This window comes from Drosophila hydei, unplaced genomic scaffold (assembly GCF_003285905.1).
Source record: "Drosophila hydei strain 15085-1641.00,03,60 unplaced genomic scaffold, DhydRS2 tig00008119-arrow-pilon, whole genome shotgun sequence".
NCBI classification, from domain to species: Eukaryota; Metazoa; Arthropoda; class Insecta; order Diptera; family Drosophilidae; genus Drosophila; species Drosophila hydei.
In genome coordinates, this window is record NW_022045830.1 from 8473670 (window position 1) to 8499555 (window position 25886).

The following is a 25886-nucleotide window of genomic DNA, read 5'->3' on the forward strand; positions in this document are numbered from 1 at the left end:
GCAGCAGCTCCCTGGCTGCCATTGGCAAACAAACAAAACTTTTGGCAACAAACAAAAGTTTGGCCTCTGCCTCTGGCCCCTCTAGCCGCCGCACAGATTCTCGGCCCAAGCCGTGGCACACCGAGGCAATGTTAAGCATAAAAAATTATTTGCAACAATTGCCATCATCTTCGATGAAGGCTGGGCCGGTCTCGGTCTCGGCTTTGGCTCTAGCGAAACGTGACGGCTCCCGGCAGCTATGGCAAGGCGGGGCGTCGATTTTTCAATTCGACTATCAGCGGCTTTGATTTTCCGAGGAAAACCTACAAGCCGTAACCCAGGCATTTGGATGAATGAAAATCTGAATGTGAATGTCTCTGATGATGATGCGAAACGTTGAGAAATGATGCGCTTGTGGGCCACATCTCAACTTTAACACATTCGCCTAGCAGCAAATAGCAAAATTGTGTAAAAGATTTTTCTCTCTTTTTTTCGATTTTCTTTTTAAATTTGGCGCGCGTTAAAAACTCTTGTAATTAGTTCAGCAAGTCGTAAAGAATTGTTTGTGTGCTGTTTTGGAAAACATTTATCCGTCTAGCGCTATAGAGCCACACCCCCATGTTTTCACATCTGGCAATAAGTCTATGGCCGAACAATGGCAACGATTTCGACTCGTTTCGTATTCATACCCTGGCCTAGGGTATTTGAATTCTGCCATGGCACAAGCCACCGATGAATCTGAGATCACATCTATTTCTCTTTAGTTTTGCTGAAGAAGGTTATCAGAGTATTAGGTCTTCGGCACGCTAGGCACGACTACGCGGAGCTTTATTATTGCCTTTTTTCTTGCCGCTGTCGTCGCGTTGCGTCGCGTCGGCTACGGCCATAAAAACGCAATTGTAGGCATTATAAATTTGACATGTTATTTTCGTCGCCTCGTCAGAATAAAATGTTCGCATGAGAATGTTGCGTCATTGGCCAGCGGGAGGAGGTGAAAGGAAGTCGGCGACATATGAAATGGTTTTGCTCGTTGAGCAGCTGGCTAGAGGAGTAGGGGAGTCTAAATGAGCTGCGATGCGATGGAATTATGCTCCGAACAAACCTGAGCATTGCGACAGATGTGCCAGTTGACATATATGAAAATTCATTTAATATCTGCAGATGAGTTATTGATGTGTAAATTCAAATTAAATGCCCTTTGAGACAAACTAGAGGAAAATGTTTCGGAATTCAAGAAATTTAACAAGAATTTCATTTGCTATATATTTTAGATAACTTAATAGAAGCGGCCATAGAATAAATTATATTTTTATTGGTTTATTATATTATAATACGTGATGTAGTCTTAGCTGCTTAGTAAAAAAAAAATTACAAATGATTCTTTTTATAAATTGACAGATGCAGAAGTCTGAATATATTTAGATTTCATTATAATATTATAGTGACTGGATGTCGCCTTGGAATTGGCTGTTTAGCAAAAAATCTTAAAGGGCAGCGAACTATGCGCTACTTTCATAATTTGCCATTCGAGAGCATTGTGAAAGATCAAAATGAATTTAATTGAATTGTAAATATTGTGAAAATGTATTTAAGACATTTTCATCACCTCTCAATTTGTTTTATTGCCATATGCCTGGGCAACAGCAAATGGACTCTACGCCATAAATTCTGCTTTCATTTATCGCACGCAAATATTGTGTTTGCATATTTGAGTGGTGGCAAATCTAATATACAATTTACGATCAGGCAGCATATTAAAAATTTAAATTAATTTTAAACTTTTTGACGAGTTTCGCTGCTGCGAGCAGCAATGGCAACGGGGCGTATAATGAATATCCAATGACTGTCCAACTGTGGCAGCGGGCGGCGGATGCGTAGAGCTTTGCCATTTATTATGCGCACTGTTGTCGCTTTGGCTTTAGCTGTTTTAGATTTGCGTTGCCATTTCTTTTTAATAAAGTTGAAACAATATTTCACACACACACAGCCACACACACTCACACATACTTATTCACCGTCAACTTCTGCCTGAAGCGCTGCGTCAAAAACTGTTCTTGAAGCATTTATGTCAAATTTATGTTAATATATTTTAGAATCGTTGCTTGCCCTTGCCCACGTCCATGTCACATCATCGTGTGTGTTGTCTTTAGAGTCTCAAAATCTGCATAAATTTTCTAGCTTCTAGCTTCTAGCTGGCATTTCTTATCAGCAGCATGGGGCAAGTTTCTCGTGTGCGTCGCGTGTGCCTTGGGTAAATAGAGTCATAAAAATTGCCGTTGACGCAAAAATAAAAACAAAACAAAAACCTGGAGAGACATGAGAACAAAACTTGCAGATACACGTTACAACGCCCATGTGAGGACGCCCGGCTCGGTTGCCTGGTAACATGAGCCGTGTCCTTTGCCCCTAGCTGCTGGCCAGAAAGTCGCTAGCATGTGGCACACCGCTGACGACTCGAAGGCGATACTGTGCGACACTTTGCCGCACACACTCACACTTTTGCTCGCAAATCAAAGCCTTAAAGTTGCTTACGTGAAAAATCTAAACGACTGTGCGTGCGTCTGCTTGGGCTTGTGCTTCTGCTTGTGTGTTGTGCCTTTGTTTGTTGGATGTGTGTTGTTATATCTTCATGTCTGCCACTCAAAGGGTTCGCCTTCGTTGGCGTCTTTTTGCCGGCAATTCGTTTCGGGTGTTGGCTAAACGACGCAATAAGCTTAGCACTTTCAACCAGCCCAGCCCAGCCCAGAGCCTCAGACTGAATTTTCATTGCTTCTGCTCGACTTGAGTTGAGTTCGGTTTGGGTTTGGGTTTGGGTTTGGGTTTGGGTTAGGTTTATAGCTCGATTTGATAAGCCCCCGCAATGCTGTGTCAACTGCTATGTTGCTTATCGAGTCTATGTGTGTGTGTGTGTGTGACGTCATTGTTCATTGAAAACTGCGCAGCATGCAAATTTCCAAAGTTTTTCCTTTCTTTTCTATTTGCGCAATTTTCCGATTTGCTACTATGGCAATTATTTGTGGTCAGTGCTCATATGTCTAACCATATTGAATATGAAGCCCAACAAAGTTGGTCAAGCATGCCACAGCGGGTGTTGAAGTAACTGTCTTTATGTGTGTGCGTGTGTGCGTGCGAGCGTGCGCGTGTGTGGCATGTAATGTTGCCCCTGGGGTGTGCGTAACTTTTATTTTATGGCTACTGATGATGAGGGCGCTGTGGGAGCAACAAAAACGATTGAATAAAGAAATCCAGGCGCACGCAACGTTACGTATGTTGGCAAATAAAAATCTCAAGTTAGCGACACCCAATGAACGGCTTCGCCCACGCACACAGGTAGAGGAAAAGTCCTGGAAATTTATAGGCACGCGTTTGGCATTGATGTGGGGCTGTTTTCCATTGGGGCCTGCAGCCAGCAAACTGGCATAATGCACACCCCCGCAGCTGTGGAATGATTGCGGCAGCAAAAGGCGAAATCTTTAGCAACGATTTCCCTAAATACTGCCAAATTTCCGGCATATTACAATATCAGGACAGCAACAACAGCGATGTCGGCAACAATGTTAGCGGCAAAATGAAATCACGCGAAATTTTTACAGGGCGTCTTGACTTTCTCCTTGCGTCTGACTGCATAAGACAATGGGCGGCATTTGTCAAAGAGTAGGCAGAAATTGATCTTTGATGAGAATATATATATATATATATAATATATATATATAATATATAAATATATATATATCAGTTAAATGTATTTAGAATATGCAGTTCACTCTCTGCTTGAAGCCTAGGAGATCAATTTTGTGTCAAGTTCATTTGGAGAATCCATACAATTCTCTGCTTTCAGTTGAATTCTCCATTAATATTGCTTTTCTATATATGTTTTTTAATTAATTAAAAGTATACTAAATTGATTTGAAACCTGTTCTAGTAAGAATAAACAATATTTGATAACTAAAGTTCCATGCTAAGAGTCTTTAAGACTTTCAACTTAAATATTGCAAGTTCAATTTGGCTTTTCGCTCCATTGTCGACGTGAAGCGGAACATATTACGCATTTAATGTGGCCGCGTACTTGCCAAGAACTTCCCTGGCATTGTGTGATTCTTGTAAACTTTTGTGAAGAGCGAAAGATGTGGAACGTATTACATGGCGGGGCCAACTCCGGACGCGTCGCGCGGCAGGAGCTGCTCTGTGTGTGAGCCGGAAACGAGCTACAAAACTTTCACCTCGGGCGGTGTTCGGCTGTTGTTGTTGTTGCTGCTGCTGCTGCTTTAGCTGCGGTTGCCGTGGCTATGAAATTTCTAAAGGAAACAGCCATAAAAAAGTGAAAGAAATGGCAAAAATATGCGCGCACGCACACACTAACTGACAGATGGCATGGACAGCTCGCTGGCTGCGGCATATGGCTGTACTTGAGCACGAACGTGGGCGTTGGCCACGCCTCGCTGCGGCAGCAGCCAGTGTCGCAGGAAAAGGTCGCGCGGTCGAGATCAAAATGATTTTCAATTTAACGCGTTTACGTGCGGCCATTTGTCTGCCTTTACCTACGCAATTTCAATGAAATTTACGTTGGGAAAACACTCCAATATCCAGGCGCACGCCACACTTGACCGGCGTCCGAGCGATGGCCGGGCAATTACTTTGCAATTACAACAAATTCTTGTGTATATCCTTATCGCCGGCGCCCGAAAGTATGCAGCGGAAAACTTTTGCTACTCGACTCAAAGTTGAAATTGAAAAGCGTTTGCGCAAATAAAAAACAACAATTTGCGAATAATTTAAAGAAATGCCTCACAGCATGCGAACGCATTAAATTTATGTATGTGTGTGGGGGTTGGGCGTGTGTGTGTGTGTGTGTGGGCGTATGTTTGCTGAATACGTTGCAAATTAAAATCAACTCGAGGCGCTCGCACAAATATTGATACATTCTAATGGATTTCACATACATGCAAACACACACACATACACATACACACACAGTCATAGAGCTATCGAGTGAGCGAAAGAGGCTGCCGAAAAAGCAGACAAGAAGTTTTTATCGTAGTTAGGCAGCTGCGCCATCAGAATCGTCCTTGCGAATGGCTAACAAACATTTGCCCAAATTCACTTGGCTTCGTATCTTTTATTTATGTTATTTATCGCAACTGCCGTTGCCGTTGCCGTTGCCGTTGCCGTTGCCGTTGCCGGCGGCTCCTTAAAGCCTTTAAACCCTTCGCCCATACGTTTCTGCCTATGTCTCTTTTTTATTGCTGTCGTTGATTTGTCGCTGGCATTTGTTTATCGACTGACTGACTGACTGGCTGGCTGATGGCAAATGTGTTGCGCTTAAGCCCGCTGAATGAGCCTTCATTATCGCCAATGCCGCACGCAGGGCATAAGTTAAGCGTGCGCCTTAATTTCAAGCGTTTTAATTGCCAAGCAAATGGACGACTAATCACTAAAAGCCCAACAAAGGCGCGCAGCGGCAGGCGGAAGCGGAAATTCAGTAGAGCCCAAAGGCAGAAAGCCCCAGAGTCTTTGGCAACATTGTATAAAACTGTAAAACTTGCAACAAAGTGCCAGCTGGGCGTCGACAAACATACACAAACACACGCACGCACACACACACACACACACACAGACACACACACATGCAGATGAGCTGCGCATTATATGAGTGTGCATAAAGGGGCAAAAGTTACTCGTGCGCTGGCAACTGCATTTGCGGTAAGCCACGACGGCGTCATGGTCGTTGCTCCTGCCACAGCTACCTCCTGCTAGCGAGCAACTTACGTTTTAGTTTTGCCATGTTGTTATTGTTGCTGCTGCTACGGTTGTCTCCGTTTTCTCTTCGCCATTTCATTTGTTTTTGTGCATTTGAGCGAGCGAACGGCCGCCATTTCGTAGCATCACTTAAGCATATGCTCCATGTGTGTGTGCGTGTGTGTATGTGTGTGTGTTAAGCGTTTTGCATTGTTGTGCAATCTTATTGTTGTCCTTATTGCTGTTGTTGTTGCTGCTGCCTTTTAATATCTGTAAGTACGGCACTTCCTCAGGCAACAAAAAGCATTGAGCAAGAGGCAGGAGCAAAAAAAAAATTGTAATAAAATTTAATTATTTTCTATGCGTTAGCCCAAGTAATATGGAAGGTTATCTTAGCTGGGACATTAAAAACTTTCAAATGCAAAACATACATAGAGAGGGAGAGAGAGAGCAAGCTCTATGCGCTCTGAGCAACAATGTTGCTTAATATTCTTGAAGCTCTCAATCGCTATTGAATGGTTTTCTCTAAGCGGCAGCTACAACATGTGAGCTACGCTTGTAAACGATTTCCATTTCCCATTTTCTTGAGCTGTTTGTATTGTTGCTGCTTTTTATGGGCTTTAGCATTTGCGTAATAGACTTTGTTGCTGCCACTGGGCGGCTGTTGCAGCCTCAATTCGATTGTCTTAACGCCCAATACTTTTCGCTGCTGCAAATGGCCTCTAAATGCAACTAGATGTGTGTGTGTGACTTTTTTGGTTGCGTCATTGACTTCGTGAAAATGCGCTTCGAATTTGTTGAGAAGCGCCCAAAAACCAATTCATTATCTTTCACTTTGGAACTACCCATGAATACCCACACACAAACACACACACAAGCACACACCCACACAATGGCACTCAACCTAGCAAGAGCCAAAGAGCAATGCACAAAACACACACGCCACACCCACACACACACACTCGCACACTCGCACTTGAAGCACGTCGCTGCTTGACTTTATTTTCGACTCGCACTACCAAGCCACGCTTCACTCACCCACCCTCTCTCTTCACCCCCTCGCACCAGCCTCCCTGCCTCGCCGATTTTAAAGGTTTTTCTATGCTCGCATTGTCTAAGTTTGCGGCTGTGGAGCGAGCTTCGACTCGGCTCCGACTTGCACTTAACACAATTTCGAGGCACACACAAAAGACTTTCACTGCGGCACAGCAGCCACCAAAAGCTCGCACCACCAGCGCAGCTAGCGCACACACCCACGCACCACCCAACCACCCCAAGGGACGAAGTTTATTTTGTGTTTTTATTTTATCATGCCAGCGTATTACGCGTCGCTTTTGTTGCGCCATCAAAGCGCGTGTGCGGGTGTGTGGAACGAGCGCGTGCAACGCCTCGGGCGGCGCCACGTGGCATAAATTAATCTTCTCACTAAATTTGCCAACATATCTCTCTTCCATCTCCCCCTTATTTCCCAAACGCATTTGCATTCGCCTTTGCTTTGAGCAGCTATTTGGACCCGGCGGCGCCAAGCTGGAGGATGACTATGACGATCCGCCCGTGACACTGTTGCGCGGTCCACCCGGACCACCGGGCGCCGCGGGCAAGGACGGGCGTGATGGACGTGACGGCAGCAAGGGCGATGCAGGCGAGCCGGGAGAGCCGGGCTCCCTGGGTCCACGTGGTCTGGATGGCCTACCGGGTGAGCCAGGTATTGAAGGCCCACCTGGCCTGCCTGGCTACCAGGGACCGCCCGGTGAAAAGGGCGATCGTGGCGATATTGGGCCACCTGGTCTAATGGGCCCTCCGGGCTTACCAGGACCACCAGGCTATCCCGGCGTCAAGGGCGACAAGGGCGACCGCGGCGATTCGGTGAGTAGCAAGCAATCGATAACTCTTATCAATATTTATTAATCGATTACGTTTTAGTACCGCAAAATGCGACGCAGGCAGGACGATGGCATGGCCGATGCCCCACACATGCCTGCAATTGAATATGTGAGTAGCTGTCTCTAAGGCTCCTTAGCACGAAGTCCTTAACTTCTCTTCTTCTTCTTCTGCATAACAGCTTTACGGACCACCTGGTCCACCCGGTCCCATGGGCCCGCCCGGACACACTGGAGCACAGGGCGATCGTGGCTTGGACGGCCGCAAGGGTGATCCTGTAAGTATATAAAGTGCCGTTCCTTGGCAGCCATAGCTAATTCCCTTATCTTCTGCACAGGGCGAGAAGGGACACAAGGGCGATCAAGGACCCATGGGCTTACCCGTAAGTAGCTGCGTTTGCATACTTCTCTTGGAAGTGTCTCTAACGTTCGTAATTTAATTTCAGGGTCCAATGGGCATGCGTGGCGAATCGGGACCCTCCGGTCCGGCGGGCAAGGCTGGCATTCCGGTAAGTGACAGTTTAAGGGCTCCTTTGATATGACTTCCTTTTATTGGCGTACTAAAAATTGATTGTTTGGCTTTTATGTTGCTACAAAATTTGTTGTTGATCATCTTAGTTTGGTAATTTTTGTGCTAAAAACTTTGCTGTGACTAAACAATTCTCTAACATTTTCTTATGTGTTCTTGTGTTTCTCCTTCTCTCTTTCATCTACCTGGAACAGGTGTGGGGCGACTACTAATACAACTTACTCAAAAGTGCAGTCTAAATACAAATAACAAACATATTGCGCCTACTTTCCAGTAAAATGCGATACTCACACACACACACACTCTCACCCACACACACATACACACACCAACGCACAGGAGGCGCACAGTTAAAACGCTGAACTCTAAGGAAGAAATTATAAATGAAAAGAAAAAAGAATATTTAAATATGCATAGAAAGTGTTAGCGCTCTGACAAGCCGCTCAGTTTTAATGTCTATCTATATAGTCATATATAGCTCTGTGTATATGTATGTACATACCAAGCGCCCATGTACATAATACATGTGAAACCCAGTATCAAATATCAGCCGCATGCCACTCACAAAACGAGGAGATCGCATGCAAATTAATTTCTTAATTAAAAAATTAATAAAGTAAACTCAAATAATTTATTGATATATGAAGAACAGTATTCATATCAAACATGAAACTTAACAAAGCAGCAGGCCACACAAATATTTATGTATACAAAGGAAATAGTTATTTCGCGATCGAACATATTTACAAATATCAATTGAATCAAGCCAGTAAATTGAGTATTTAAGTATGTATATACGAGATGGGGCAAACAGAGAACTCTGCAAACAACTAAAGCTAACAACCTGCTAACAAATGGGCAATGCAAATATTTTAATTGCATTTCATTTGACGCTGTGCTGTTCGCATTTGCGAGTACATTTAAGCCAGAGCCAACAATGGCAGCAGCAGCCGCAGCAGCAGCAACAACTGTTGCATAAATCATACGCACCGTGCCACATGAAAGTAACATAAACTCGGACTGCAATACGCCAGATGCAACAGCCTAATTCGAGCTGCCAGTAGCTTTTTCGATTGATCAATAAATTTCATTGTCCATATAAATTTAGAGTACTGTTGCTGCCACTGCTGCTGCTGCTGCTGTCGCATTATCTTAGGTGCCGTCCAGAGGTTTTGTCGTATATTCAATTTATTGGGTGGCCAAAGCTTCAGTGCTTGACAAAAAAGAAACAGCAGACAATTTAAATACTCTAACTACTCACAATTTTTAAATAACATAAGTAAAACTGTAAAAAAAAAAACAAAATCTATATATAAATCTTTGAAATTCGACTCAATGTTTGCGTATAGAATATCGTGTTTAAATATGTGTGTTTTATGTCTACAGAACAAAGCATAACTGTTCAATATATATATATATACATATAGATATATATATATATATATGTAATGAATAACGAATCTCCATAAATAATTGTAATATCATAACAACAAAGAGCTATCTTCCAATTGTGCATATTTTCAGTGTTAAATGTAACTTCAATACAAAAGGCGTTGAAATTAGCTAGGCTACAATTTAAATATACCTACTCCAACAAATAATATATATATATATATTGAAAATTGGAATATGTGTGCACAATAAAGCATCTGCAGTTGCATCGGCTGGGCCGGTGAACAACAAAGCGGCCTCAGAATAATATCCCAACCCAAATAGTCTCCAACCTATAGCAGTTTGTAGTGCATTCAGATTCGTGCTCAGCCACTGAGAATATCATTAACAATTAACTTATCTCATATATCCTATTGGTTTCATTGAACATCTCAAATAAATTAATGCAAATCTACCTTTCAATCTCAACGAGTACACAGAATGCACATCACAAACACAAACACAAAAAACAAAAATGAAAAACAATTTACATTTTATAAATAAATTACGAGCATGCGATATCAACTAAAACAACAGTCAATGGCTAAAAAAATTAATAATAAAACAAAATAAAGTGCAAAAAAAAAGAAAAAGGAAAAGCAAATGAAATCTATGATACGTTGAACTATGATAAAACTTGCCCTGCATTTGCATAAATGGAAAATAGACAAAAAATTAATAAAGATTTCCGATTCATATGCATGTTATGAATAGAAGCTTCAAATATGTGTTGGACAATTTCAAATGAATATTTATATGTCAATTTGTTTTCAATTAAGTGTGTCGCTAAATGAGGAAAGGCGAACCGACAACGTCGCCAGCCAAACCAGTTTCGCATGTCAATTTTGATTTGGCCAACCTGAAGGTGTATATAGATAAATAACAAAACGAAATGTCAACTAAGAAGATATTTATATTGATATATTTAATGCAGCATAGTTCTAATTGCGCTTAACTCCAATTTTCACACTATTAACTCTACTCGACTTTGACCTCTTTGACCCTCTCAATCCTAACTCTAACTAACCAGTCTCATATTATATATGCCTAGGCTAGAATAATGAATTGTCTGTCCCTAGCAATATGTTGTTCTAACGGCAATGCGAGCATTACATCTAACTTAAATTAAATTTAAATTTAAATTTTACAAACTTTGAATTTATATTATTCAATTTCAATTTGAACATTAACTTCATAAGCTGCTAACGGTAATTGTAAGTGTACATTCGTTAATTACGTACTAAAAAAAAAACAGAAAAAAAAACCAAAATGAAAACCAATTATTGCAATTAAATAACAAAACATATATATATATATATATATTGATATATATATCTGTCATATATATATCTATAAATGTACGTATGTAATTGAGTGTATTAATGTCTATATACATAGAGAGATTATATATGTATGCATGTCTGCCAATCGACATAATTCACAAAATACATAACGAGTATTACGAGCATCTCGCGCTAATCCGAGCAAAGGCAACGCCTTGGCAACAAATTGTAAAGCGGCTAATGAAACCAATATCATTTTCATCTTAATTATGCATTTTCAATAAAGTGATGGTTTTTTACTAAAAAACAAACTACATCCAGTTTACACTAATTTGTAAATACAACTTTGAAGGAAGAGGGCAAACATCAGCGAAAATTGGGTTAAGATTTTCGACTTTCACTCAAGCAATTGTTAACGCTTTTCCTCTCTCTCTCTCTCTCTCTCTGTTCCCCCATCTCTCTCACTCTCATTCTATGCAGGGTCCGCCTGGCTTGGATGGCATGAAGGTACATTAACTGTCAGCTTGGATTTTTGGCCTTGTCTAACTGAAATCTTTGTTTGCAGGGCGCACAGGGCGAGACGGGACACAAGGGCGAGCGCGGAGATCCAGGGTTGCCGGTAAGTAAAGCCACACACACACAGACAATTCTCTGATTATATGTAGTACATATGTATCTATACACTCACACTCTCACACACACACATACATATATGTTTATCTACCTTATTTGGTTGCTAATTTGAATAATATGTGTTTCTTCTTTTTATTATGTTTTTTTTATCTTGTCTGCATGCAACTCTCTCTCTTTGTTGGCGTCGTACACTGTCTTCAATCTATGCAAAAACCTTCCACACACGTATCAACCTTTTTGACCCACACACACACATACACACACACACACACACATACACACACACGCACACCAACACACACACTTATACATACACACACATACGACGACAAAGGGCACCGACGGTATACCCGGGCAGGAGGGTCCGCGTGGCGAGCAGGGCTCACGCGGCGATGCTGGGCCGCCGGGTAAGCGCGGACGTAAAGGAGATCGCGGCGACAAGGGCGAACAGGGCGTGCCCGGGCTGGATGCGCCCTGTCCGCTGGGCGTGGACGGACTGCCGTTGCCTGGCTGCGGCTGGCGTCCGCCAAAGGTTAGCATGCGTTTGAACAAGCGAAAATATTTCACTTTCTAATTGGCTAAACTAAAACGTGGAACTTTGCATGCGCCACTGCCCAGTTATACTACGTATTTCGCTTTGTTGTTTTTGTTGCCTTTGTTGTTTTTCTGACTAACTCGTTTAACTAACTTTTGCTTTTGCACACTAATACGCACACACGCACACACACTCACCGAACGAACATACGGCACATGGCACATGGCACAGGAGCCTATCGTCTCAACGCCCATGCACAAGGATTACTTGCCGGATGTAACACAGCCGGAGAGCAATGCCAGCGATTATGAACAGGAGGAGGACGACGAAGAGGACCAGCCGGAGGATAATGAAAACGAATATGATGAATATCAGGAACATTTACATAACAATGACTAAAAACGGAAACAGCCAAGCCCAAAAGCGAGAAAGGGCAAACACAAACACAAACGCAAACTCAGACACTGAAACATAACCAAAGCAAATAGATCCTTAAACACACCCGTACACACACACACGCACACACACTTATGCAGATGGACATATACGCACTGGCGACTAGTTAAGCATTTCCGATTTCCGCTGCTAACTTGGCTCAGTTTCGCTCACTGTTGACACATGCAATTAGCGCTAACCAATGCAGAGTGGCTGCTACCCCTAATGGCTAACTGTAGTAGATTCTATTAGCATACACACTCCTCACTCTAACACACACACTCACACAGAGCACACCTACAATGCTGTACACGTAGCTACATATCGAACGTAACTGGCTTCGCTTGGTGTTGGTATTTCTGGCTGAAACATACACTTGGCTTTGTTTCATTCCTTTTTTTTGTTTTGGTAACAAAATTGGCCATTTTTGGTATACATATATGTTTCGCCCCTAGCAGGAGAACTGGCAGACGTGGCTCAAGGACGAGCTGAACGCGCTGCAGCACACAAAAACAAAAAACTAATTGCCTCAGCTGCAAACGCGTTCTCCGCCCCGCCTCAGCTTTGGTCGTGGACGTGGCTCTGCAATATCCAGACGAATCTAAGCGCTTTGGTCTTAATTTTAGTAATTTGTTATTGTTAATATAGAAATCGATCAATGCTATGATAGAACATATCATTCAAACGTACATATGTGCCAAAATCTTTGAGAACAGCAAAGTTGCTTCTGCAACTCAAGTTCTAACCACAAATCACAAATATTACACTTATTTGTAGTCCTAATTTACACGCACACCCACATGCTGACGTATATATGTATTCTTATATATATATATATCTATATACAGATAACTATTTAAATTGTAACGTTGTATCTACTACTACTACTATACTATACTATACTACTGCTATTTCTACTACGTTTTCTATTACTCTAAGCAACGAATCAGAATATTAATAAAATAAATAATTAAATATTTATATATATATATACAAATTTTATAAAAATAGCTATTATATTTATGGCTTTACCTTTTTCCTAAACAATAAATTGTATAAAATAATAAACTTAAGTAAAATGTGTTTTAATATAAAAAGTTTTCAAAGAAATTACTATGAGTTCACATTGAAAATAATAAACTATTGAAAGGGATTCCTGCGAGTTCTATTTACCTATATACATATCAAGTTGAATGGTATGTATGTGGAATTCCCTTACAGAAACGGCTAAAATTATTTATATATTGACAATTTTGACATTATAGGTGCCTTTGGTAGTGAAGGTCTACAATGATCAGATTGTTGTGTGTGTTGTGATCATAGCCTTATATCTGCTTCACTCTCAAGAGATACATATATATAAATATTGATTATGATATGTGAAAGACAAAACATCAAAACATATTCTTCGATCTTTATGAGCCTAAAGTAACTGACTGACTTTTCTATTAAGACATTCCGATATCCATATATCCATATTCTCCTCAAATGAAATCGTTCATCATAAGAATTGTTACATTATATTAATTGAAAAGGTATTTAAGGAGTTCAGCAGTCATTTCTCTTTCAGATCGAAGCCCTAGTAGGTGGCATGAGAGGCTGCTGCAGTTGACTGTGAAAGTATGCAACAGAAATTTGCGATCATCAGCTGCCACGCATTTTCAGCACATTTCGCTTTTTGGACAACTAACTGGTTTTTCTGTTCGCCTGTTAGCTCAGTTCACTTTGTATTCCAGTTTCGTAACTCAGGGCCGGCATATCAATAATGATGATGCAGCGGGATTCGAGAATCCAATATATTGTTAGTAAAAAAGGCTGTTAAGTCGTAATTCATAAACTTTGAGCTAATAGTAAAAGAAGTAGCAGATGTGAATCAGTCGGATCACAATGCAAGGTTCTTAGGGGTTGGACGAACTTAGTTCTGGATACAGCAAAATATTTTTTGTACTAAATATATATATAAAAATATTAGATGTACATTGCACTTAAGCGATATTTTCATTCTTTACGTGAATCATCGGCGATAATGTATCCAAGCGGAATCACTAAATTTCTGTACAAATGCAGCTGATAGACTAGGCGAACAGCACTGCAAACAGGTGCTCAATGAGTTTGGTAGTTAAAGATTTCGCTGCATGCCACAATGGGCATAAAATTTCCCTTGCATACTTTTAGTCTGGGTTAATTAGCAACAATTCCAGTTACTGCATGGCAGGGGCCAGTAGTCGATGTCTTGAAATTATAAATATCAAACTATATTAGTAAATTTCAATAAAAGAAAACTTAAACCGAATGGAACTCACAACAAATTTATTTAAGATGTGCTCTCGATTTGACTGTTATCTGATGCTATATTTGGGTGCCAAATTCCCCTTAGACTCTAGGAATTTTAATATATATTTAATTGCTATATGCATTTTAGTTCTATCACTTATAACTTTAGGAAACAGAAATAAAGTACTCTGCCAAAAATCTAGCCCACACACATAATCTCTTCAAGAAATTCCCTTTTAAATCCAGCAAAAAGCGCGAACTTCAAAAGTTGCCGTTGCTGATGCGCAGAGAGCGCGATGCAATGTCGAGCGTAACCTTCTCAGCTCTGCGCAGTGCTGCCACCTGGTTGGAAAATGTTACGCGAATATCTGGCAAGCCACTGTAAAAGCTCGCTCCTGCAAAGCTTTGCATGCACAGCTTTTGGCGAACAAGCTTTTGCCGTTATTTTCAAGCAAGCAGCAACTTCCTTTTGGAGTTGCTAGGACCTAACCGCAAAGCTCTCGTGTCTGCTGTGCTCGTTGCGGTCGAAGACCACAGCAAGTGCTTCTATACACATGCAACTGCATAAATTACGTAGCCGCCCCATTGGACCAGTAAATCGCTGCGCAGTGCAGCCAAGCTCGACAAATGCAGCGCAGCCGAAGGTTATTTGCAGCTCCATACAAAATTATAATTTTCATAAATTGCCAACCAATTGCTGATCTTATCGCAGTGCCCATGCTGCAGTAGTCGTAAGGACTCAAAGTGGGGGCGTCGCCCAGTGGAGCAGCAACAAGTAATGGGTTCTTGCCCCACAAATTAAATGTGCCGTGCCGTTGTTATAGATGTTTAGCTTTTATTGTTTGTAATTGGTTGGAACACTTTACATTTACATTTATATTTAAACGCCAGAGATTGGGACGATAAACTACGACTACACACACAAACAAAAACAATTTGACAGTTTAATTGGTTTAATTTACGCATCAACAGTATTCCGTTTACAGATAACACGAATTCTGTTCTAATTGAGCTTTGAGATATCATTTAGTTATACATATATAGATATATATATATATATATATACTCGTATACTATATATATATATTAGTATGTAGAATATAAAATATAAATAGTTAGACGTTTATCATTTAGCTAATTAAGCTACGAATTTAGAACATTTAATTGGGCAAAAGTTGAGTTTACAGTTGATAACAACATTTAATAAACAACGTCAGAGCCTGAGGGACTGCTAACTGCTAACTGCTAACTGTTAACTGGGCTACAAATTGTCAAAATTGAAATGGAATTTGCAGCTGCCTGTTGATTTTGCTTTAAATTATAGAATAATTTTGATATTTTACTAGTTGGTTGCAGCATCAGTGATGAAGCCATAATCGATCAGGCATTTCCGGACAGCAGTTAGAACGAGGTCTTGCCGAAGATGAAGTTGCCGGGCGCATTGGCGTCCTCGGCGGCAAAGTACTCCTTCCACAAGGCGGCAAACTGCTCGCGAGTCACATCGGTCTGGCCCTTGGCCATCTTGGCAAATGCCTCCTCGCACTCCTTCTTGTCCAGGCCATAGCTGGAGCAGACCAGCGTGAACTCCGTCACATCGATGCCGCCGTCATGCGAAGCATCCTCCAAATCGAACATAAAGTTCATGTACGTATTCTGCCAGTCCATTACGCTGCTGGGATCCTTGGCGTATGCGTCCCACATGTTGCACCACTCGTCCACGCTGACCTGTAAAAGCCAACGAGAGTGGGTTAAAAGCCTTCGATTTATGCGTAACGCCCTAAAGCACGCTGAAAAGCACATAAAGCGTCTAGCCGCAGGTGGGCGTGGCAGCTGCTCATAAAACATCATAATGGTCGACTGGGGGGTGCTAGCGACGCAAGGGCGGGGGGTGCTGATGCGATACGAGCTGTAATTTATGCGACCTGCACATTATGCCCCACCGTTTATGAGCATTTCTTTGTGGCATACGAAACAACGGCAATTACCGCAACATCAGCAATCGGCGCCTTGACCAAAATTGGACACAGGGCGACGTGCGACGTGTGACGCCTTGACCCAACCGGCTGTTAGCTGGTAGCAAACGTTAATTTTGGTCAAAGACTTTGGCCATAAGAGGTCAGGCCACGTTTTAATGTGGCCATAAATAAGCAAAACACTAGACAATGTGCGGTCAGCGCTATCAATTGCAGTGCCAATCGACTGAGCCCCTGTTTGGCCTACCCACGCCACGCCACGCCACACTGCGTACTGGACCGCAACCACCCTCGAGTCGGACTAACTGCATATTTTTCATGTTTATTGCATCTAAGTGGTGTGCGTTGCCAAATTGAAATGCCAAAAAGGCGGCACATCCTTGACCGTGTCTCTGCCTAGCTTAAGGCATAGTCGTTGCTTTGTGTTCCTCTTCCTATGTGTGTGTAGTTGTGGTTGTAAAATGAGTTAAGGCAACAACAATAAATCCAAGTCTGGGCAGCACAAAGCCAAACAGCAAAACTGCACAAAGGCCACAAACAGTTGACTTCAGCTTATTTGCAGCAAACTTCGTCAAGTTTCTGGCTAAAAGCCAAAAACTTCTGCTGCTATCTGTGTCACAATCAAAGCACGGCAAAAGTGTGGCTCTAGTGGTGCAGCGTTTGAAGCACCTGTCCTTCAGTTGCTACTCGTGCTGGAAATTCTCTTGTTCCTCTATTAGGAACTCGACTGGCTTATAGCCATGATTTAATTTGTGCAGACGCAGTCTGATTATGGATACTTTCCTGTGGCTGCACAAAGCGGTTATAAAGTTTGTCAATTGTAATGAGCAGCGGCCTAGAAAACTAACTGAAGTCGTGGCCCGGAACTGCAGCTGCATTGCTCAAATAATTCACAATTCAATTTCCGTCCATTGTTGTAGATGTAGAATTTGCTTACTGGCACACAGCCACCCGAGCCACCCAACCGCACAGCCAGCCACGCCCAGCCCACCACACTCCAAGCCAATAAAAAGAAAATTTATGTCCTTTTTTTTTGTTGCTTCTGTGCAGCGTGCGACCGACTTTGTAATGTTTGCTGCTGCATACAAACATGTATACATAATCGGTGTGTGTGGGTGTGTGTGTGTGGGTGTGGTGGAGCCCACTTGTCAACTGCTGCCACAATGGCATCGAGTGCAGTCCATGGATTTCAACACTTTTGCCACTGACAATGAAGCCATTCAAATGGCGAACTGCAATCCCAAAACGAAGCACTTGACATGCAGTTGCTCTTTTTTTATAGTCTACACACCCACACACACGCACACACGCAGTTGCAGTCCATCTGACTGTCAGCTCACCTGGCCATCGTTATCCTTGTCAGCCTTCGATCGCAGACCAGTCCAAATTTCCATCATAACATCGTAAGTCTCCTTGTTCTTTGGCGTATCCTTTGCCCAACCGCGCAGTTTGCAAACGCGCTGCAAAGCAACAATAACAACAACGGAAAATACCCAAAAAAATGTCAGCATAAATTGAGTTATCAGTTACGAGTTGAATAAACAAAAAGCTGGACAAACACAAAAAAAAAAACAAGCAAACTAAATAAACGTGAATTGCCAAAAAAAAAAAATACAAAAAAAAATAAAAGAACACAAAGCACAACACGACCAGTGAAAATTCCATGCAAAATCAACAGAGCGCCGAAAAGTGGCAAGCCAACTTTTCAGCATGCACATTGTTGCAGTTGCAGCTATGCCCTTACCGAGCGGGCATGCTGATATGGTGATGAGGAAACATAGATTCCTTTTTGCCTAAGAAGCTTCATAGATCACAAGACTATTGCAATAGGAATATAACTGGCCTGGAAAGGAAGTTCATCATTTCTTTGAATGTGAGAATATTCTACAGCTTCTGACATATTTTTATAAGCGTAAGGCGTGCTAATGTTCAGTTATAAGTAGTTCAGCTTTAACAGATATGTATTTAGCTATGTATGTGTGGTGTTTGACTGGATATGAAAGCAACTGGACTGCAAAATGCAGCACATATATCAAGAATTTATTTCTAACTATTAAATATATCTCAAAACTACAAAATTCTTAACCTCATGTATTTCATATACACCTCAGAGCCTGTTCTGCTCTCATGCATACCTTTGTTGAGCCAGGGCCAAGATCATATAAGTATCGCTCATGCATGTCAAAATATCCGATTTTGTTGTGAATCTTTGATCTAGATCTTTGTTATAATTATAGTTCTATAAATTCTAATAGCTTCTATACTTTTGCTAGAGTATTCAATCTTCGGTAATTTAGTTTTTTGCTGCTTTATTGATGCAGCTGTTGGTCGATACACATGCTTAGGTTTGCATATTCATTGATAGAGGCAATTGGAATTTGGCAACGTTTGTTTTGGCATATTTTAGCTCTCGCACTTACCTCAATGGCCATCTCGAAGTCCTTAACATCAATTTCGCCGCTTTGGTTCACATCTGTTGACCGAGCGTTGTTTTTTTGGACATTGCAGAGATGCGCATTCCGCATGAATTGCATTGTTTGCATGTTTTGTCCGGTTGTTGGTCAGTTCGGTTATTTGTCCACATGAAACAAGCAGCGCACACACAGAGCGAGAGCGCCAGAGAAAGAGAGAAAGTGAGAGCAAAAAACGGAAATAAACATTAATGCAAGTTAAACGGTTTTCATGGTAGCGCAGCTGGCAAAAAGTCGCACTTCCTGTCCAGTTTGTTCGCCTTGCCTATGCGTTGACGCCCATTCTTTGGCCGCTGGCCATTTGGGCAAGGGCATGTCATTTGCATTGGCCAGCGCAACAGCAACGGTGTGCAAATGGCCACTTCTAGTTTCAGTGTCAAGCGCTTGGCACTTGGCGCTTGCATTTTATGGCAGTTGCAGCTGCTGCCAGCCATGGCAGCTGGCCAAAAGGCCAGCTAAAGCGACACTCTACTGTTTACTACCTGACAATTAGTCATAATCGAAAAGCACTCAACCTTCGCCAGCCAACGCACTCGAGAGCAACACAATGTGTTGCCTACTTTTGTGCGCCAAACAGCTTCCAAGCGCAAACTTGCTAAATTGTTCTGTTAGGGTTAAGGTAAGCTGCAGCGAATGCATATTCATTGCGTATACGCAGCGTGCTGCAAGCAAATTGAATTGCAGCAATAGAAACTTTCAAAGTTACACTTGAAATAATCTCTCAAAGGCATTTCCCAGCATCAGCATGCCTCTGCATATTTACACAGTTTGTGAACTTGTGTTGATTGGCAAGCTGCCAGACGGCTTTCAGTAGGCAAATGGAATGCCCCTAATAATATTTAGCCGGCTCGTATAATAAATTTCTAATAAGTTCAGCTGTGTATGTGGTTAGAGCTTATAAGCTCAATTGATTGTTCAAGCGGAGCAAGCTTTGTCTGTCAATTTATCACCTTGAACTGCTTTAACTTACCGAAGAACACGTTGAACAGGAACAGCAGCTTCTTCTTGCGGAAATCGGAGATGGACATTTTTGTAGCTTATTTGGTTTGAGCTGGAATTGGAGTTTGGGTTAAAGTTTGGCGTCCGTGCTCGTTGACAGCTGCAAGCAAACGAGAAGAGAAAATTGGATAACGAAATCGTTAAAGAGAAGAACAATAAAAAATTGGCAAATAAAACGCAGTGCAAGTGGAAAATGTCTTCAAATTTAGAGAGCACTCAATTAGGGGCTGCAACGCTTAAACGGGCGTGTCAGCCAGCTAAATCTTTTGACCCGCTGCAGTGCCATAAAACGAAAGAATTCGTTAGAGCACAAAACGGGTTGCCTCGGCGACAGCCTGCCCCTCTTTTTGGTTTAGTTGATGCCAGCTAATTCAGGCAAAGGAAATAAAATAAGACTGTCTAAGGATGCACAAAGGATGCGCGCAATGCAAATGCGAATGCGAATGCGACTGCGAATGCTGAAAGCTCTGCGGATTGGCGGGGAAACTGGGTCGGTGTACTGCAAGTGTGCCAGTGCTGCCTGCCATGGCTCATTTAACCTTCAATCAAAAGCAAACAGTCAACGAGGCCAGAGGCTGAATCAGAGCAATATATGCCATGTCGAGTAAGAACCACGGCTCAGAGCTCAGCTACCTCATCACACACGGCCATGGTCATTGGCAGCCTTAAACAGCCTGTTTCGCTTTTGTTTCCCCATGTCGTTAATCGCTGTGTGTGGGCGTGGCCGTGGGCTTCATACAGTGGCTGTTTACTTTAGTTTATGGTGGCCAGGCAACCGAATCACCTTGCACCGTCTGCTGTTTTATTTATCAACTCATCGCACAGCGGCAAAGGCAAAGGCAACGGCAATGCCAAAGCTAAAGCCAAAGCCAAAGCGAAGCATAATTTCACAGCAAGGAAATTGCAGCCACGATGTCAAGTGGAAAGCGAAATGCAATGAGCATGATGACAACGACAACGACAACGACAACGACAAAGACAGCACAGCACCGCAGCTGCGGATGGGATTCGGCTAGCTTTGGGCTATGCGAGCCAAACTGCAACTGGAATGTCCATAAAAACAGACAAGACTGCGCAACACAATTTTCCTTTATAATAATGCACCTTGGAAATTAAATTAAATGGCTCATATCTCAGCGCCAGATGCTGCAATAGCAATAAAAACAATTTTAAATTGTCTAGTTGTCGAGTAGTTGAGTTGTCGAGGCGCTTTGTTGACAATGACAAAACTAATATCAATATTTAAATTGCAGTGCAAAGCATTCAGCTCAAGAAATACGTATGTATTCTTAAGCCGTCCATAAATATTTATGCCTCAAGATTTTTAGTTTAATGCAAATAAGCGCAGCTGGCAAAACAATTACTATGAAGAGATAGTAAATTCATGATGCTTTCGCAAAATTGCGCAAAAATGTTTATATTCATTTTTATGCAGTCACATAAATTTATGTGAACATCTTTAAATTTACACAGACCCCTCTATGCGATTCTCAATTAAGATAATCTGATATTTTTGCATTAAAAACAAAAATATTATCTTTTTAGTACCTTCTTATTTGTCTCCTAGTCAAATTCAATCTCATCTTTTATAGTTCATAAACGATCGGAATATATATAAATTAATACATATATTTATGCTTTAAAAACATAAATATTATCTATCGTAACTTTCCCTTATTTAGGCTCATTCTCATATTTTATAATTTATCGAAGTTCGGAATATATATGCAATTCGCAAATAAGATATTCTGATATCAATCATATTTTGAACACATTCTTATTTCTTTCCTTGTCAAACTGATTCTCATATTTTATAGTTCAGAATTCTTCGGAATATATATAAATTAACAAAAGCACTTCTATGCGATTCTCCAACAAAGTAAGTTGAACTGCATGCATTATAGGCTATTATTAATTTCAGTGATTAGCGTCGACATTATCTCATATGATAACTCATTTATTTCACTCCATTTTTAGCTCATATACCCAATATGCCAAATATTATTACTTAATATATTTTTGCCATAAATTAAATAATTATAATAAGGTATTAAAGTATCAAATCAACTGGGCATAGATTATCTTCTAATGTTAAACAAAATAGTTTCCAAAAATCATTTTCATTCAGGGCCGTAAATAATTAACGAACAAACAGATATTTTAAATGTGGTCAAATAAGTATATAAAATATGAATGTCACACACACATACACACACGTGGAAAACACCTGCCTGTCAGAGGTTGTTAATTGTTCACGTTCAACCCAATTATTAGGGTGTGAACAAATTGATAATACAAAAGTAAAATTGGATTCAGTTTGCTCAAAGCATGAGGCAGAAAAAGTAAATAAATGAAATTGAATTTAATACGCTTTTCATTTTAATTTGAAACACGAAGCGAATAAACTTATTCTCCCTTTACATTCAGCATTTTTCCTTTTGTTGCTTTTTTCTGTTCAGTTCATTTCAGTTTTGCTTATTCATGTGCCACGTCGAGCTCGTCCTGTAAGCCATTCGAACAGTTGGAATTAAGGCAAAAGTGTCACCAATGGAATTGGCTTTCATTTGCATTCCAGATGGAAATTGAAAATGAAATTTTAAGCCTTTTAATAGCCCAATGCGTACTTTATGCACTGCTAAAATTAATAATTAAATGAGCGCACAAATTGAATTTGCGCTTTTATGCGAAACATTTGCAAATTACGCATACGCCACGTGGTGCGGTCGACAATGCGACATATGCAAATAAATGTATCTATGTATTTGCGTGTGTATGTGGAAAAAAGGTTTGTGCTCTAATTTGTTTTGTCGCTGTTACCAATTCAGCGCATTTCCGGCGCTCACTTCCACTCCACTTCCTCCAACGCTTGCCCTTGCGCTTACTCCCACATAAATGTATTAATTATGCCTTCATTATGCTTGGAGGCCCTCTGTGAAGTTGTGCATTAATAACCAATATCAATACTCATGCGCGAATGCGTAAAAGCCGCGAAATGGCATTGCCTGCGGTTGTGGCTTCGGCTCTCGCTTTGGCTTGGACCCAATCAAGGACTAGCCGTTGGGCTCATTAATTAGACCCACTTCCAGCGCCCAATAACGGAAATACTGGTGCCAATTTTTGTTGTCAGTTTTATGGCACTCTGCCCATTAACATTTATCATGGCTGCCATAATTATTTGGCCGAATATTAGGCCATAAAATTTTTAATCGGCATTTTGTTATAGTCCGGCATCAACCACGTATTTGCCAGGCCAATTAAAAACTGAGATTGAACATTAATTTTACTGTTCGTTCAATCAATTAACATTGCCATCGTATTGAGCTGTGCCTTTCCTCAAAGTTCATATAAATTGAGCTTTCGCAACTTCAGCTTTAATTCGAGAAACTGAAGTTCTGCACAACTTTATTGAGCAGTGTAGCTCATTTATCAAGCATTGTTTAAATTTAACAGTTAAGTGAAAATAAATCACACCTCACTGCAATACAATATGAACTCGGAAGTTGCTTATTTCCAATTGTTTAATGGCAAAAAATATTGATTGCATTTTTTATATTTTTTCTTGTGAAATCTTATCTTTTTTATATTAAATGGATTTGATTCATGTATTCATGTCTCTTACCAAACTTAATATAGTTGATTAACTCCAAAGTTCTTAATTTCGAATGTTCTTATATATATTTTGAAGCATACATTTTAATTAGAATTTCTCTATCTAAAATCTAAATTGAAAATGTCACTGGAAATAATTAAAGTATTTCAATTAGCCAATATTAGAGTCTCGGCTTGAACCCTGACTCTTGGCTACAATTAGTCAATCGAAGATGATAAATCATTTATTTAATTTAAAAATGTATAAGATATATACGAAATGTACGAAGACATACAATTGATTTCTGTATTGTATTTATATTATATATGAAAATAAAGAGAAATATTTGGAACTTTTAAATGAATTTATAGAATCATATAAAAATATACTGAATTATATAGAAAGACAATATATATGAAAATATAGAAAAATATTGGGAAACCTTTAGAAATATATAGAAATTTACAGAAATATATATAAATATATAGAAGCATATAAAAATGTATGTATAGAAACATATACATAAATATATAGAGCTATAGAGCAATTTATATGCAAATATCGAGAAATATATATAGAGTATATATATAAATATATGTAAATATATATAAAAATATAGAAATATTTAGAAATGTATATTAATATACACACACATAGAGAAACATATAGAAAGCTATAAAAATATATAGAAATAGATTTGCCAACAGAACAAAGTTAATGGATAAACAATTTCCTTTTCATTTCCTGTTTAGTAAAGTTGCAAAACTAATATTTTGCTAGAAGTTCTTAGTCCTGCCACATTAAGAGATTATATATTTCTACTTTTTAAGCATTTTATTCGAGCCGATTTCTCAACCTGATCGCTGTCTCGCTTTTGTTGCCGTTTGGGAATGTGGATTCTGTGTAGTTATCTGCGGCACAGTTACTGTGGCCGCTAATTACTTTTGCGATGCCGCAAATTTGCGCAGCCAATTTAAAATAATAGACAAAGCGACAGTCTTTTTATCTCTTGATGCAGCCCATCGGTTGGGGGCAGCACTGCAACTGCATTCAGCTGCAGTTGCCGCAGTTGTTGCATTGTGAGGCCTGCAGTAATTTCGTGTAATTTGCATTAATTTACATTTAATTTAGTGGACAATAACAGAACACCAGATGGCGAGAGAGACAGGGTCAGAGAGAGAGAGAGAGAGTGAGAACAAGATTGACAGCCCGTGGCGCTGGTTTAGGCCTGCGGCGCACAGAATGTTTGGCCAGGCAAAATGTGGCAGGACGAGGATCCTTGAGCAGCATCGCTTGCATATATACATTTGTAGTCTCTTCTTCTTCTTTTTTCACTTTTTTTGTCTTGTTTTGAAAACTTTTCGAGAAAAAAACTTTGGCCGCCAACACTTTGAATGAATTCATTACAAAAGCAGCGTTTCTTGCACTTGTCAAGTTTTCTACTCTTACAACGATAAGTTGGTCGGGGCGGGAGGCCAGCCAGGTGGGCTGCAGGTTCCTTACAAAATTTGACGACCAGAGCCTACTTGACTGGTCTCCTGCTGTGTTGGCCATGTTTTTCATCCGTGTCCTGCCTGTTCTTGTGAAGAACTTGTGCTCGTTACTTTGGGTTTGTTCTTGCTCTTTTGTCGGTTTTTGAAATATGTTTTCGAAATTGTGGCATTATTTTAGTAACGGAAACTCTTAACACAAATACAAACGAACTCACACACACACAACACACTGACACTGCGACGACGACAGCGTTTGTTATTGTTTCACTTTACCGTTGGTTAGCTCTGATTCTGGCTCTGATTGTGGCTGCGGCTGCGGCTGCTTATGTGGAATTCTATGTGGCCTCCACTCTGGGCTTGACTGCTCGGCTACGCGCTTCAATGTTTTGTGATGCTCGCTCGTGCCGAGCCAACGGCTTTTATAAGCGACCAAGCGCCAGCAACAGCAGTGGCAACAGCCAGTCACTCCATGGCGACTGCGACGCCAACACCGACGTCGACGCCGACGCCATTGCCTCGTTGCGGAACTTCGGCAGCCCTCGTCGTTTGCATCGTCGGCATCGCCGTCGTCGTGGTCGTCGTGGGTCGCTTTGGGTGCTTTTTGTCATCACACATATTATCTTATCGCAACGTCTGCGTCTGCGTC

The 25886-nt window shown here is 40.9% G+C and overlaps 2 protein-coding genes across 13 annotated transcripts in view; one reads left to right on the top strand and one right to left on the bottom strand.

The window, feature by feature from the left end:
- LOC111598651 (collagen alpha chain CG42342) overlaps nt 1-13254 on the top strand; it is a 68001-nt gene extending 54747 nt beyond the window's left edge. For 3 of the 11 annotated variants that reach the window (XM_023313998.2, XM_023314013.2, XM_023314020.2), the window contains 9 exons: nt 7219-7581; nt 7639-7707; nt 7778-7873; nt 7934-7978; nt 8042-8104; nt 11319-11345; nt 11404-11457; nt 11806-12003; nt 12238-12943. In XM_023313998.2, the coding sequence (XP_023169766.2) occupies nt 7219-7581; nt 7639-7707; nt 7778-7873; nt 7934-7978; nt 8042-8104; nt 11319-11345; nt 11404-11457; nt 11806-12003; nt 12238-12405 (1083 nt within the window). In that variant the 3' untranslated portion in view covers nt 12406-12943. Of the gene's footprint in view, nt 1-7218; nt 7582-7638; nt 7708-7777; nt 7874-7933; nt 7979-8041; nt 8105-8318; nt 9249-11318; nt 11346-11403; nt 11458-11805; nt 12004-12237 lie in introns of those variants that run through there. The other 8 variants (XM_023314006.2, XM_023314029.2, XM_023314037.2 and 5 more) reach the window with 4 other exon arrangements.
- Nucleotides 13255-15839: 2585 nt separating this feature from the next.
- Nucleotides 15840-25614, bottom strand: LOC111598604 (calexcitin-1). 2 transcript variants are annotated; one of them, XM_023313926.2, is made up of 5 exons: nt 25514-25614; nt 20130-20258; nt 19109-19161; nt 18029-18148; nt 16117-16440 (listed from the first exon to the last, which is right to left on the bottom strand). In XM_023313926.2, exons 2-5 carry the CDS (start codon nt 20185-20187, stop codon nt 16117-16119), a joined length of 555 nt encoding a protein of 184 aa, XP_023169694.1. In that variant the 5' UTR covers nt 20188-20258; nt 25514-25614. The 2 variants fall into 2 exon arrangements, with proteins under 2 accessions (XP_023169704.1, XP_023169694.1); XM_023313936.2 differs by lacking the exon at nt 25514-25614 and having other exon boundaries at nt 15840-16440; nt 20130-20187.
- Nucleotides 25615-25886: the final 272 nt, after the last annotated feature.